Below are 14570 nucleotides of genomic sequence, written 5' to 3'. Positions count from 1 at the left end.
TTGCAGGGTACCATGTCTACTTGCAGGGTAACATGTCTATTTGCAGGGTAACATGTCTATTTGCAGGGTAACATGTCTATTTGCAGGGTAACATGTCTACTTGCAGGGTAACATGTCTATTTGCAGGGTAACATGTCTATTTGCAGGGTAACATGTCTATTTGCAGGGTACCATGTCTACTTGCAGGGTACCATGTCTACTTGCAGGGTAACATGTCTATTTGCAGGGTACCATGTCTATTTGCAGGGTAACATGTCTACTTGCAGGGTACCATGTCTATTTGCAGGGTAACATGTCTACTTGCAGGGTAACATGTCTACTTGCAGGGTAACATGTCTACTTTACTGGGAGTTAGTCTACCATGTCTACTTGGAGGGTAGCATGTCTTTATAGGCCGTAGCATGTCTATTAGGTATAGAGTTCTTTGTCAAATAGGAGTGCCATGCCTAATGAAGTGCCATTAGTAATTAGAGCGCCATATTTAATGAGAGTGCCATGTATAATGAGAGGATCTTGTCTAATTAGAGTGCCATGTCTGATTAGTGTGCCATTTCTTATTACAGTGCCATGTCTAATGGGAGGCCATGCCTTGTCTAAAAATGAGAGAGCCATATCTAATGAGGTTCCATTGGTAATTAGAGTATCATATCTAATGAGTGTCATGTCTAATGAGAGGGCCATGTCTAATGAGAGGGCCATGTCCAATGAGAGTGTCATGTCTAATGAGAGTGTCATATCTAATGAGAATGTCCTGTCTAATGAGAGTGTCATGTCTAATGAGAGTGTCCTATCTAATGAGAATGGCATGTCTAATGAGAGTGCCATGTCCGATGAGAGTGCCATGTCTGATGAGAGTGACATAACATGTCTAATGAGAGTGCCAGGTCTAATGATAGTGCTATGTGTAATGAGAGTGCCATGTCTAATGAGAGTATCATGTCTAATGAGAGTGTCATGTCTGATGAGAGTGACATAACATGTCTAATGAGAGTGCCAGGTCTAATGAGAGTACCATGTGTAATGCGAGTGTCATGTCTAATGAGAGTGCTATGTGTAATGAGAGTGCCATGTCTAATGAGAGTATCATGTCTAATGAGAGTGCCATGTCTAATGAGAGTATCATGTCTAATGAGAGTGCCTTGTCTAATGAGAGTAGCATGTCTAATGAGAGTGTCATGTCTAATGAGAGTGTCATGTCTAATGAGAGTGTCATGTCTGATGAGAGTATCATGTCTGATGAGAGTGTCATGTCTGATGAGAGTGTCATGTCTGATGAGAGTGTCATGTCTGATGAGAGTGCCATGTCTAATGAGAGTGTCATGTTTCATGAGAGTGCCATGTCTAATGAGAGTGTCATGTCTGATGAGAGTGTCCTGTCTAATGAGAGTGCCATGTCTAATGAGAGTGCCGTGTCTAATGCCATGTCTAATGAGAGTGTCATGTCTAATGAGAGTGTCATGTCTAATGAGAGTGTCATGTCTAATGAAGGTGCCATATCTAATGTAAGTGTTATGCCTAATGAGAGTGTCATGTCTAATGAGAGTGTCATGTCTAATGAGAGTGTCATGTCTAACGAGATGCCATGTCTAATGAGAGTGCCATGTCTAATGACATTGCCATGTCTAACGAGCTGCCATGTTGCAGCATGCCCCGAGGAGATGTTCAACGAGCTCTGCAAGCAGCCTGTGTCCAAATACATCAAGACACTCAAAGAAATAAACATCGCCTTCCTCCCCTACGAGGGACAGGTCAGCCCCTCAGCCCCCTCCCTCATCACATTATGTGATTATATAATAATATTTACATACCGGTATCTATAATATATTGCTTTTATATTCCGTTTATTATGCCTCCATAGTGAGTATTAAATTTCCTAAGACCTTAATAACCTAATAACACTATAATCAATATAATATACGTATATAATATTTTATATATATATAATATAATAAGACTATTATTTATAATATAATAAGACTTTAATATAATAATAAATAATTTTCCAATAGTCTTGGGAGTTGGTGTCCTCCACTCATGTCTCCCTCTCCCCCAGATCTTCTCGCTGGACTCCCCTGAAGCGTTCCCCCAGATGTACAGCCCTCCCCGCAGCGGCACCCGCGGGGCCATCATGGAGCGTCTGGCCGAGCAGATCGCCACCCTCTGCGCCACCCTGGGGGAGTACCCCGCCATCAGGTGGGTGGGGGAGTAGTACCCCGCCATCAGGTGGGTGGGGAGTACCCCGCCATCAGGTGGGTGGGGAGTACCCCGCCATCAGGTGGGTGGGGGAGTATTACCCCGCCATCAGGTGGGTGGGGGAGTAGTACCCCGCCATCAGGTGGGTGGGGGAGTAGTACCCCGCCATCAGGAGGGTGGGGGAGTACCCCGCTGGTCATGCAAGGTCAGGTCATGCAAGGTCAGGTCATGCAAGGTCAGGTCATGCAAGGGCAGGTCATGCAAGGGCAGGTCATGCAAGGTCAGGTCATGCAAGGTCAGGTCATGCAAGGTCAGGTCATGCAAGGGCAGGTCATGCAAGGTCAGGTCACGCAAGGTCCTCCCTGAGCCCCCTCTTGTGCTCCTGGCACATGAAAGCAATTGTTTGTAATAATTAAATCAAAGTTTAATCTAAATTTCTCTCATGTTATGGACATTATAATGTAATTTCTTATTTTGCTTGTAATATTATCAAGTAACTACGTTTCATCTGCCTAATCTGTGATTATTCAAAGGGTATCATAATCAACTAAAGTAGAAATGCAGTGTTTATGACACTCGTAGAAGTAGCATGTCTCTGCTGTTACACCATGTTCTCAGCTGCTGCCTCCCTACCACCATGATGCTGGTTATGATGCCTTCACCATAACCACCACCTGCCCTACAGTTACTCCCCATAACATCAATATCCCACTGGTACTTCTCATAAGTAACTTATCACTTCAAGTGTCCCTCTCCATAAGTACCCGTTCCCTGCAGCTTTCCCAGCGTTATAATCACCACCCGCCTCGCAGGTACACCCCATAATAACCATTCCCCCGGCAACTAGTACCTACCATAACACCACCTGTTCCACAGGTACCGGCTGGAGTCGGAGCGCAACGCAGAGCTGGCCCAGCTGGTGCAGCAGAAGCTGGACGCGTACAAGGCAGACGAGCCCAGCATGGGCGTGGGGCCTGAGAAGGCCAGGAGCCAGCTGCTGCTGCTCGACCGCGGCTTTGACTGCGTGTCGCCCCTGCTGCACGAGCTCACCTTCCAGGTACTTAAGACCTAAAGATACACAATTGGTACTTCCAGGTACTTAGGACCTAAATATAACCAAATTGAATGTAGTCTAAATTTGTTTTTTTGAGAATGCTAAGCCAAGGCCATGCTGCAAGCACCACCCGTTGATGGACAAAGCCTCGCTCACAGGTGACACCGAGAAATGCATTGAGCTTCCCGAGGTTTGAACTCACGACTAGCTCCTTTCATCTCGGTGCCGCTAACACTGCGCTACAGCCTGCTACTTTTACTGCTGCTGCTTATGTCATTATTATTATGTGAAGTTCAGGACGTCTTCGTCCATGGTTGCAGTGATGCGTTGCCTTCTACGTCCTCCATCCCCAAGCCGTCGGTAGGCAGTCGCCGCGCCCTCGGGTCCAGGAGGTAACGTTTAGCATGATCTGTGCATGTGCCCTCATCTGAGCCAGCTGATAAAAGTAACAGTTGATTGCTACTTGGTGGGGGTTAAACCCAGGCGAACCCTTCGCCGGACAATCACCTCTCACCTCGCAGTAACAGTCGAGGACAGCAGGATCCTGGTCGCCCCATCTCCCCCTTTCGTGCCCTCGAGGAAGCCTTGCATCTTCGCCCCTACCGACCCACACTGGATCACCTGCGGTCTGGCTTTCGCAGCCACCTTGCATCTTAAGGCCTTTTACCACTATGAGACTCTGCGCGACTGACGCCTGAAAAACTGGCTTTTTCGGTCCAGACTGAGGCAGTCCTGACCATCGAGACTGGCGCGACGGCGAGTCAAGCGCCGTTTAATCGTGACTATGATTGAGCCGCGCCTGCATGCGGGAGTGTCGCTGTGACTACCGTCCAAGTAGGATGTGTGTTGCTGTCGCTCCAATATGCGCACTGAAGTGTCGCGCGCGGCAGAGCGGTAGCACAGATGGAAGTGAGTCTCGGTCCCAGCACAGGCGCGTAGTGGAAACGCGCACGCCAGTTGTGAGGCCCTGCCATGTGGCTTATTGGTCTCAGGCCAGTCTCTATCCTTCCCAATCAGTCCCGTAGTGGAAAAGGGAATTTACACATTTAGGTTAGGATGCTCCCCAAGCGCGGCTTCTCCTGCCCGTCCTTTTCCACGGACCTCCCCGTCTCCTCTCCGTGGGACAGCCTTCTCCAAGCTACAGACTTCCTGGCGTCCCTCCCGTCATTAGCCCACCTCCCTCCTCTCGCGGTCGCCCCTCAGCGCCCGCCTCCTACGACATGTACAAGTATGAGGCGAGCCTCCTACTCTTACTTGCTCCTACAGGCGAAGGCGTACGACCTGCTCGACATCAAGAATGACCTGTACACGTATGAGGCGTGCCTCCTACTCTTACTTGCTCCTACAGGCGATGGCGTACGACCTGCTCGACATCAATAACGTGTATAAGAATGAGGCTCGCCTCATACTCCTGTCTCTTATACACATCTAGATGTGTATAAGAGACAGCGTACGACCTGCTCGACATCAAGAATGACCTGTACACGTATGAGGCGAGCCTCCTACTCTTACTTGCTCCTACAGGCGATGGCGTACGACCTGCTCGACATCAAGAATGACCATGACCTGTACAAGTATGAGGCGAGCCTCCTACTCTTACTTGCTCCTACAGGCGATGGCGTACGACCTGCTCGACATCAAGAACGACGTGTACAAGTATGAGGCGAGTAAGGGTGAGGCAGAGAAGGAGGTCCTACTTGACGAGAACGACGACATCTGGGCAGAGAACCGCCACAAGCACATCGCTGTGGTGTCGCAGTACGTCACCACCAAGATGAAGGGTGAGCCCCACCACCATCATCACTGTCATCATCATCACTATCATTAGCATCATCACTGTCATCACCATCATCACTGGCATCACCATCATCACAGTCATTACCAACATCACAGTCATTACCAACATCAACATCTGTCATATAACCCGTTCTTGAGATAACTTTTTTGTGTTGTCAGCCATAAGTTTGTCCACTTCTGCCACTCTACGCTTCTCTGCCCACTGGCCGTAATTTTGTCCACTTCCTCTCCTCTAACATTCCTCTGTCCACCAGCCATAAGTTTGTCCACTTCCTCCTCTAACGTCCCTCTGTCCACCAGATTTCATGAAGGACAAGCGGCAGTTCACGACGGACAAGGCCTCCATGCGGGACCTCTCTCAGATGATCAAGAAGATGCCGCAGCACCAGAAGGAACTCAGCAAGTACTCTACGTACCTGAACCTGGCCGAGGCGTGCCTCAAGAACTACCAGGTACGTGGCCTCAGCAAGTACTCCACGTACCTGAACCTGGTGGGTGGAGTATGAAAAAACGTTAGTGAAGGTCGTTCATGAAACTACAAAAAATTAAATAAAGTTCCGTATCATGAAACAATTAGTGAATTTCGAAAAGATGTAGGGTGCCCAGTGGTTACAGTTCAGAGAACCATGATAGGAGTGAGTTGTGGGTTTGATCCCAACTACCTGCAACAGTTTCGGTCAAAATCGGTGTGATGACCGGTCAGTTAAGCTCAGCAAAATTGGAGCAGTGAGTTGCATGTTCGAGAACACAACAAGCTGTGAAAATACTTTGATGTTCAGCATTGGCGTCAGGTTTACTAGCCTAATCAACCCTAATGCCACAATCACTATTATATGTTTATACGTGCATGTTATTATATTATACGCGTGCGATTAACGACCAGAGAATAAATTGATTTAAATTATCAAAGAGTCGGACAATTCTTCAGATGACGTTGGTAGATCGAAAGGCAAATATCAAGAAGTAGTTTTAGTTTATTAACGACGTTTCGAATGTAACAAACATTCATTTTCAAGTTACAAAGAGCATTAAATATTGAAATTCTGGTGGAAATAAGTACATAATATATGTAAATAGGATACTATAGTAAAATTTTGAATCAAAAATCACTCTGAAAATCATTTCAAAGTTCAGCCAAATCCGGTAGTTAAGAATGAGATAGCAGGCGTCCAATTCGTAGAGACGATGCGGCTAGCCATCTTCGGTCGATTGATGTCAGGCCACTGCTTGATGACAATGGTGGTGGGTTCCTTCAGCACAAAGCGAGTGACGGTCTGGTTGTGAGATTGACGCATGTGGTTCCCTTGCCCTCCGGGTTGGAGGTAGCTAATGAGACAGCGTCTCGGTGTCTTGGTTGTTGATCCAAAGTGTCCGAAGTAGTCCATAAGATGAAGAAGTCTACAACCTTCTTTGAAGCAACATTTATAGAGTACAACGGCCTCTCGGACAACTCCCGAGTTTTTGCGAGGACCATTTTCGCGTTTAGTTCGGAGTTTGATGATGTTTTCACGAAGCCTGTTAAATTCATCGACAATTTTGAGATGAAGTTGCTTTGAGACCTGGTCTGGTTGTTAGCTTGGCTCAGGTGGTAGGAGAAACGGCTGTTCAATGTCACAATTGTTACCCCAATGACTCCAATATAATCCAAATAATGAAGAAGTCTACAACCTTCTTTGATGCAAAATTTATAGAATACATCTGGCCCTTGGAGAACTCTCGCTTCTTTGCATGTACCGTTGTCGCGTATATTCTCGGTTTTGTAGTTTTTAAGAGTGTCACGAAGCCTGTTGAATTCATCGATGATCTTGAGATGAAGTCGCTTCTTTGTAATACTTTGAGACCTAGTCTGGTTGTTAGCTTGTCTCAGATGGTAAGAGAAACGGTAGTTCAATGTCGTAGTCGTTACTGCAATTACCCGAATGCAATCCAAATAATGAAGAAGTCTACAACCTTCTTTGAAGCAAAATTTACAGATTACACCGGCTTCTTGGAGAACTTCCACTTTTTTGCATTTGCCATTGCTCGGTATGGTCCAGGGTTTGACGTTGTTGTCAAGGTTGTCTAAAATCTAAACTAAAACTACTTCTTGATATATGCCTTTCGATCTACCAACGTCATCTGAAGAATTGTCCGACTCTTTGATAATTTAAATCAATTTATTCTCTGGTCGTTAATCGCACGCGTATAAATCAACAAATTCTGCCATCTCAAACTAGTTATTATATTATTATACGTTTTATGTTATGTGATTATGTGTATGCAGGCTCACTAATATGTGGTGTGTTGCAGGGCTACGTGGACAAGCTGTGCAAGGTGGAGCAGGACCTGGCCATGGGCACTGATGCTGAGGGTGAGCCTGGATAGGAGCCCACACTATCCACTAGTGTGGATAGTGTGTATAGCATGACTAGTGTGTATAGCATGACTAGTGTGTAGAGTGTGACTTGTGTGTAGAGTGTGACTAGTGTGTATACTGTGTAGAGTAGAATGACTTGTGTGTATAGTGCCACTAGTAGAAGTAAAGTGACTAGTGTGTACACTGCCACTAGTAGAGTGACTGCAGTTTCCATACTGCCACTATCTTCTCCAGTTATCTTGTTACTACTGGTATCGGCTTCATTTTAATTATAAACTTTGCCTGCATCCCACACTTTCATACCACAGAATATTGTTTGCACCTTGCAAACAACTCCTCCCCTCTCCAGAGAGATGATATTTGACACACACCTCACCCCCTCCCAAGAGAATTAGTTGATATCAATAACAAACACCAAGTTAACGTATAAAAAGAAGATACAGTACAAACACGTAGAAAAAGTTAACGTATAAAAAGGAATACAATACAAGAACATATAAAAATTGACGTATAAAAAGGAATACAATACAAGAATGTAAAAAAATTGACATATAAAAAGCAATTCAATACAAACACGTTTAAAAAGAAAACAGAATTCAATACAATATAGTATAAAAAGTTGACGTATAAAAAGGAGATACAATACAAGAATGTATAATAAATTGACATATAAAAAGGAATACAATGTAATAGCATATTAAAAATTGACGTTTAAAAAGGGAGATACAATACATTAACGTATAAAATGTTAACGTATAAAAAGTTAACATATAAAAAGTTGATGTATAAAAAAGGAATACAATAAAATAACATATAAAAATTGACGTATAAAAAGGAACACGATGCAATAATGTATAAAAAATGACGTATATTAAACCTCCCCACCCCCCCCGCAGGCGAGAAGATCAAGGAGCACATGAAGGCGATCGTGCCGATCCTGCTGGACGGGGCGGTGGGCGACGAGGACAAGCTGCGCATCGTCCTGCTCTACATCCTCGCCAAGAACGGCATCAGCAGCGACAACCTCGAGAAGCTCATGCAGCACGCGCAGATACAGCAGGGGGAGCGTCGTTGCTGGGGGTCAACGTGGTGCCTGCGATAGGAGGGCGCTGCTGGGGGTCAACGTGGTGAATGAGGTAGGGGGGGCTGCTGGGGGTCAACGTGGTGCCTGAGGGGCAGGAATTGTAATGGCTCCCTAGTAAGTGTCAAGTAAATATTATTGTCAGCAAGTGTTAAGTATAATGAATAATCTAACGACCAACAGCTAACAGGTTCCCAACTGATCCCTGTCCCCCTCCCTCTGCTCAGAACAAGAAACGGCCGTACGTAATTATCAACTAATCAATTAATTCATCTGCCCCAGCCCTCCTACAATGTACCTTGTGCCTACCACGTACCAGGTCCCCCACCACGTGCCATGTTCCCCTCTACGTGCCTCCTCACTAACCCCCAACCCCGCAGAGCAAGAAGCGGCCTTGTGTTTCGTTCAACTTATTAGTTAATAGATACCGAGAAACACCAGCCACTTGGCAATTGACATATTTCACGTGGTACCATGAAGGACCTGGTTTCTCCCCACGTGTCCCCACTAACCCCTCTTCCCCCCGCAGAGCAAGAAGCGGCCGTACGTGGTGGCGCGCAAAGAGCGCATCACGGAGAACACCTACCAGATGTCCCGCTGGACGCCCGTCGTCAAGGACATCGTCGAGGACCTCATCGAGAACAAGCTCGAGGAGAAGCACTTCCCCTTCCTGGGGGGCCGCAGCGCTGCCATGACCCAAGCCGCCCCATCCAGGTGAGTCATGAAGGCCGCCATGACCCAGGCTGCCCCATCCAGGTGAGTCATGAAGGCCGCCATGACCCAGGTCGCCCCATCGAGGTGAGTCATGAGGGCCGCCATGTCCCAGGCCGCCCCTGAGGTCATGCTGGGTACGTGGGGTGCTGGGAGGTCATGCTGGGTACGTGGGGTGCTGGGAGGTCATGCTGGGTACGTGGGGTGCTGGGAGGTCATACTCGCTACGTAGGGCTGAGGTGATGTGATATCCTAGATCAAAATATGCTCAATGATCCTTCCCTCGCAGGATCGACACACATCCTGACGCCGAAGGATTTCCTGGTGAACCTCCGCGAGTTGAGCAGCACATGAAGAAGACACGACCCTCCTCCCCCCCTTGTCTGCTCCCCTCCCCCCATCCCACCCCCTCCTGCTCACCACCCACTCATCCATATGGTCGCCCACACACCACCACCACTACCACCACCATCGTCGTCTCCGCCATCAGCGCCTCCCACCACTGTGACTCGGGAGCCACCTGCAAGAAGGCTGTCGCTTCAGCAACGCTGGTTACTCTACCAACAGCAGCTGGCTGAAGAGTCTTCTCAGATGGCTTCAGCATCCAAAAGTGTCCCCATGCTCCCCAAGCGCCCAGCCCCACCTCCCCCTCGTCGGCGGGAGGCTCAACCCTCCTACAAAGACTGGATTGAAGAGCAGCAACAACATATCGCGGGACTTGCCCCGCCTCCTCATCCAACACCTGCCGAGGAAGCACAAGTTCCCCCTTGTATTGAGGAATCTGTTCTTGGCCCTCCTACTAAGGAGGAGGAGCTACACGCTGGCCACGCTTCTTCTGAGGTGGAGACTCCTCTAATGACGGGATCCCCCAGCCCTCTGGCCTCAAGCTCCGCCTCTTTCACTGAGGCAGAGACAGCGCCCGTCTCCGCCGTGTCCAAGTGGGTGGAGTTCTTCTCAGACGCCTTGCCTGGTGTCGGGGAGGCTGCTCAGGCACCAATGCCTGAACCATCTTCTCCTCCTCCGCTTATGCCTCCTCCTTCGCCTCCTTCCGCTTACCCCTCTCTTGCTCCTTTCTTGGACGTCTCTTCTCCCGTACATCTGCGTAGCTCCTCCTCTCCCCCCTCTTCCTCCGCCTCGTCTTCTGCCTCCTCCCACTACCTCTCTCTTCACGGCTCCTCCCAGCGCTTCATCCTCGAGTCCTGCAACAACAGCAGCAGCAGTGAAAGCGTTGAAGAACTCGACTCGCGGTTTGCCAAGTGCACGAAATATCCCGCGTTAGCTCCTGTTTCGTTAACCCCGTCCCCCGCACCCTCGGTCGCCCCGCCCTCTGTTGCTGCCCCGCCCTCGACCACGACGTACCCCTCCCTGGACGAGTTCATGGAGGCGGAGCTTCGTCACTCGTCGTCGAGCAACGGCTGGTGGAGCGCGTCACGTCACTCCACCGCATCCAGCGGCGCGCCATCGTCTGCCTCCCCCGCTGCAGGTGCACACTGCCCTCCCGGGCTCCTCACGAGACCTGACCATCAACTTGACATGTTCTTGTTTTAAGACGGAATTTTGAACTTGTTTTCTCTCAAAATGAATAGAGCCTTTAAGTAAAGTTGGGTTCGCACGCAAGCAAATTTAAGGTTTGTCTATTGTTTATTATATTAGGTTCAGGTTGCGCTTCTGAAGAAGCTTCTTGCTCCTCTGATATTTATACACTTTTTTTGAAGATATTGTTTTTATATAATATTATTCTAATGATACCGTAATTATAGTATTTTAGTGATGGTTTGATAACAATATTATCACTAACAACTCTTTTTTTTATGATATACATTCTCTCCACCTTGTCATTCACAACTTCAGCATTCGTCATCGCATGCGTTCTAATGAACCTGTTCCCCAAGGATTGGGTTCTGACAATGCGTCCCCCAACGGCGGGGGCGGGTCCTCCAACGGCGGGGGCGGGTCCAGCATCGGGGACAAGAGGGACGCGTCTGACGTGTTCGTGTCGGCGCGGTCCAGCAGGGCGACGTTGAGGGGACCCGCCCTCGTCTTCGTCCCCCCGCCCGTCTCGTCCTCGTCGTCTTCTTCCCCTCAGTTCATCGTCCCCGCTGTCCTCAAACGTCCCGCCCCTCCCCCTCCTAAGCGCGGGCCACGCCCCGCTTCCCGAAGCCCCGTCCGCAAGTCCGCTCCGCGGTCTACGGAGCGGCCGCTGCGCACCAAACGGGCTCCTCCTCCTCGTCCCCCACGTCCCCACCGCCCCAAGTCCTCCCCGCCCTCGTCACGTCTCCCCAAGAAACCCCCGGTGGCGGTGGTGAAATCGTCCTCGTCTCTCTCGTCCCTCGTGGTCATCTCGATGGTACCTAAGGCTCCTCCTCCTTCCCCCTCGCGCCCCTCGTCTCTGTCGGACGGCGTCGACGACGAAGGCTGCAGCGAGGATTTCTCGTCCTCGTCTTCTTCGTCGTACTCGTCGGGCAGCTGCTCGTCCCTATCGAGCTACACCAGCTCTGATGTGTCGTCTTCCCCCAGCCTCCCCATCATTGACATTATGCTCGCTCTCCTCCCCGTCTAAAGCCCCCAGCGCATTGATGTTCTGGGGGTGGGCGTTATGAATGGGCACAGCGCTGGGGTGGAATTTTGGCTGTCGAATTAAGAGGGGGTTGAAAAGTATTGTTTCTCGGTATGAAATTCGACTTAGAGGTTGCCGAGTATGGTTTTTCTGTATAAAATTCGACTTGAGGGTTGCCAAGTATGGTTTTTCGGTATCAAATCGACTTGGAGGTTGCCAATTATGGTTTCTCCGTATCAAATTCGACTTGAGGGTTGCCAAGTACGATTTCTCGATATCAAATTGAAAGTAAGCGGTTGCCAAGTTACATTTTTCGGTATAAAATCTCTTATTTTGGTGTTTGCAATTCCGATTTTTGTGGTTGCCATGTAGTATTTTTTACTCTTTTTGGCTTAAATTAACCAACAACGGAACACTTGCTTTAACAATAACACAAAACTGCGAAGAACCAAAACTTTTACACACCCTTCTCCCACACTCACTCCCCCTACTCCCCATCACTATCAAGAGCGGACGTTTGACTTGACATTAATATTGCTATTGCGGCTATTAATATTATTGTAATGTTAAGATCATTGAATATTATCTCTAGATAGTCGCGGTGCGTGTCTCTTCTAGTCGTGTTCGTGTGTGCGTGCGTCTCTTGTTATTCATCTTCCTACTAATTATTATAGTCGTGTTACGGACGGTGGGCAGGGGGGGGGGTACTAGGATCTTAGGCTGTTTATGGTGGTGATGGTTGATGGTATAGTGGTGGTGGTGACGATGGTTGATGGCGGGTGATGGTTGATTGTGGTTTATGGTTGGTGGATGGTGGTGGCTGATTGTTGGGTGGTGGTTTATGGTTGGTGGATGGTGGTGGTTGATTGTTGTGGTGGTGGTGATGGTTGGTGGATGGTGGTGGTTGATTGTTGGGTGGTGGTGATGGTTGATACTCTGGTAGTTGTGCTGGTGATGGATGGTTAATGATGTTGATGGTTGATTGTGGATGGTAGAGATGATGCTGGAGATGATGGTTGCTGATGGTAGTGGTGGTGGTGGAGGTTGGTGATGGTTGCAGCAAGTAACAGGTTGTGTGAGGTTATTTAACCCGCGGTGATGACGCGCGTTTCTCATCACCGCAGCGGCGCGTGTAGACGAGGTTGTATATCTTGTGTTATGTGTGAATAATTTGTCCTGCCTTGTATATTGCTGCGTTAAAATGTATGAAGAGCTTCAGGAAACATGTCAGGATCTCGGATATATTAGAGGCTCTTTGAAGTAATTGTTATTAAGTAGTTATTATAAAATATTATAGCGTTATATTTGTGTTATATTCGCGGTATGTTAACTTCAACGGCACTCATATTATGGCGTGGGTTACATTGTCCATCATGCACGGTATTGCCTTTATGCTTTATTGCTAATCATCGTAGTTGATGATGACAGTAATTATCGTTAATTATCGTAAATTAGCATCAGTTATCATTATATCAGAAGAGGAAGCCGTCATGAAGGTTATAGTTTTATTTATTATTATAAACTTAATTGAGAATACCTGGTGTGAAACGTAGTGTCGTGTCACTCAGAAATATAAATGAATCGCTTTGTTCAAATAGTGACACACTTTATAAACGTAGCACTGATACGACCTGTTGCCGGGCCCACACCGGGTAAGGATGACTCATGAAGGGCAAAAAACGTGCATCACTATTGGGACAAAGTGCATCACAAAAGTGCATCACCATTGGGACAAAGTGCATCACAAAAGTGCATCACCATTGGGACAAAGAGCATCACTATTGGGACAAAGTGCATCACAAAAGTGCATCACTATTGGGACAAAGCCTCGCTCATTGCTCTGAGTGTTGCGATGCTACCAAGCGTTATGAATGTTGCTGTTGTTATCATGTTGACGCGATGTCTACGTTGTAAATCTGTTGAATTCCGAATTGTTGAAGTAAAACTTAAGTTGACTTGTTGAAATAAAGCTTAAATTTTTGCGAATAACAGTGAGGTTGAAGGAAAAATGATGGGGTCATATTGTCGAAATAGTGACACGCTCGCGGCTCATAACACTGATATTCAACTTTGGGTCAGAATGATGTAGAATGTGCATCACTATTTGGACAAAGCCTCATTCATTTGTCTGATTGTGAGGGGGGGGGGGGTAAGCTAGTTCACCATTCCATTGTTAGTGAAGTTTATGTATTGTAGCAGCGTTACAATAAATAATGATTTTAGTCAAATAGGGTGCCTTGTTATTGTCCTTGTTACAAGTGTCATAAATTAAGTTAATAACATTTATTATTTACCTGGCACCTAGGGAGTAAAATATATCGTTCGAAATGGTATGATAACTTCATACAGCGTCTAAGGAATGAATAAATAAAATAAATATTTTATTTACTAAAAATGACTGAAATATAATGAATAATAAAATTGTTATTCTAAAATAAATAAATAAATGCTATATTACATGCATGTGTTTCTACCAGAGTGGCCACACTAAACGCTTACAGGCTGAAGCTGCCTCAAGCTTTTATTAAGGTGCCTGTACACAGGGATAGTACTAGCCGCTAGTTCATCCGGCGCTTGAACTGTCCACGCTACTAGCCTCGTGTATAGGGGTTCAGCCGCTTTTTGTCACCTGTCCCTCCTTGTCACCTGTCCCTCCTTGTCACTTGTCCCTCCTTGTCACTCCTTATCACTTCATCTCTCTGAGATGCTGACGCTGCTTCTTTCGAGCCAGCTTCAGCGGGCTGGACATCCGAGACCTTCCGACCCCTTGTGGCTGATGAATGATTTTTTACCTGAGGAACTTTTGATAATTGAGACCTGC

The 14570-nt window shown here is 47.3% G+C and overlaps 2 protein-coding genes across 2 annotated transcripts in view; both read left to right on the top strand.

Annotated features, from left to right (window-relative positions):
* The window catches only part of LOC108681542 (protein ROP), a 19958-nt gene extending 10759 nt beyond the window's left edge, over positions 1-9199 (top strand). The window contains exons 5-13 of the mRNA XM_047882839.1: positions 1645-1748; positions 2054-2193; positions 3070-3250; positions 4860-5028; positions 5345-5496; positions 7334-7394; positions 8297-8470; positions 8665-8726; positions 9011-9199. Coding sequence (XP_047738795.1) covers positions 1645-1748; positions 2054-2193; positions 3070-3250; positions 4860-5028; positions 5345-5496; positions 7334-7394; positions 8297-8470; positions 8665-8726; positions 9011-9199 — 1232 coding nt within the window. The remainder of the gene's footprint in view (positions 1-1644; positions 1749-2053; positions 2194-3069; positions 3251-4859; positions 5029-5344; positions 5497-7333; positions 7395-8296; positions 8471-8664; positions 8727-9010) is intronic.
* A 357-nt stretch (positions 9200-9556) lies between these two features.
* Positions 9557-12551, top strand: LOC108681546 (vegetative cell wall protein gp1). Its single transcript, XM_018170591.2, has 2 exons — positions 9557-10675; positions 11085-12551. The coding sequence occupies exons 1-2, from the start codon at positions 9628-9630 to the stop codon at positions 11750-11752; spliced, it is 1716 nt and encodes a 571-aa protein (XP_018026080.1). The 5' UTR covers positions 9557-9627; the 3' UTR covers positions 11753-12551.
* The last annotated feature ends 2019 nt before the right edge of the window (positions 12552-14570 follow it).

The sequence above is a fragment of the Hyalella azteca genome, unplaced genomic scaffold, assembly GCF_000764305.2.
Source record: "Hyalella azteca isolate HAZT.00-mixed unplaced genomic scaffold, Hazt_2.0.2 contig11444, whole genome shotgun sequence".
NCBI classification, from domain to species: domain Eukaryota; kingdom Metazoa; phylum Arthropoda; class Malacostraca; order Amphipoda; family Hyalellidae; genus Hyalella; species Hyalella azteca.
The sequence above is the reverse complement of the archived record's forward strand: the minus strand, read 5'-3'. Positions and strand labels throughout refer to the sequence as shown.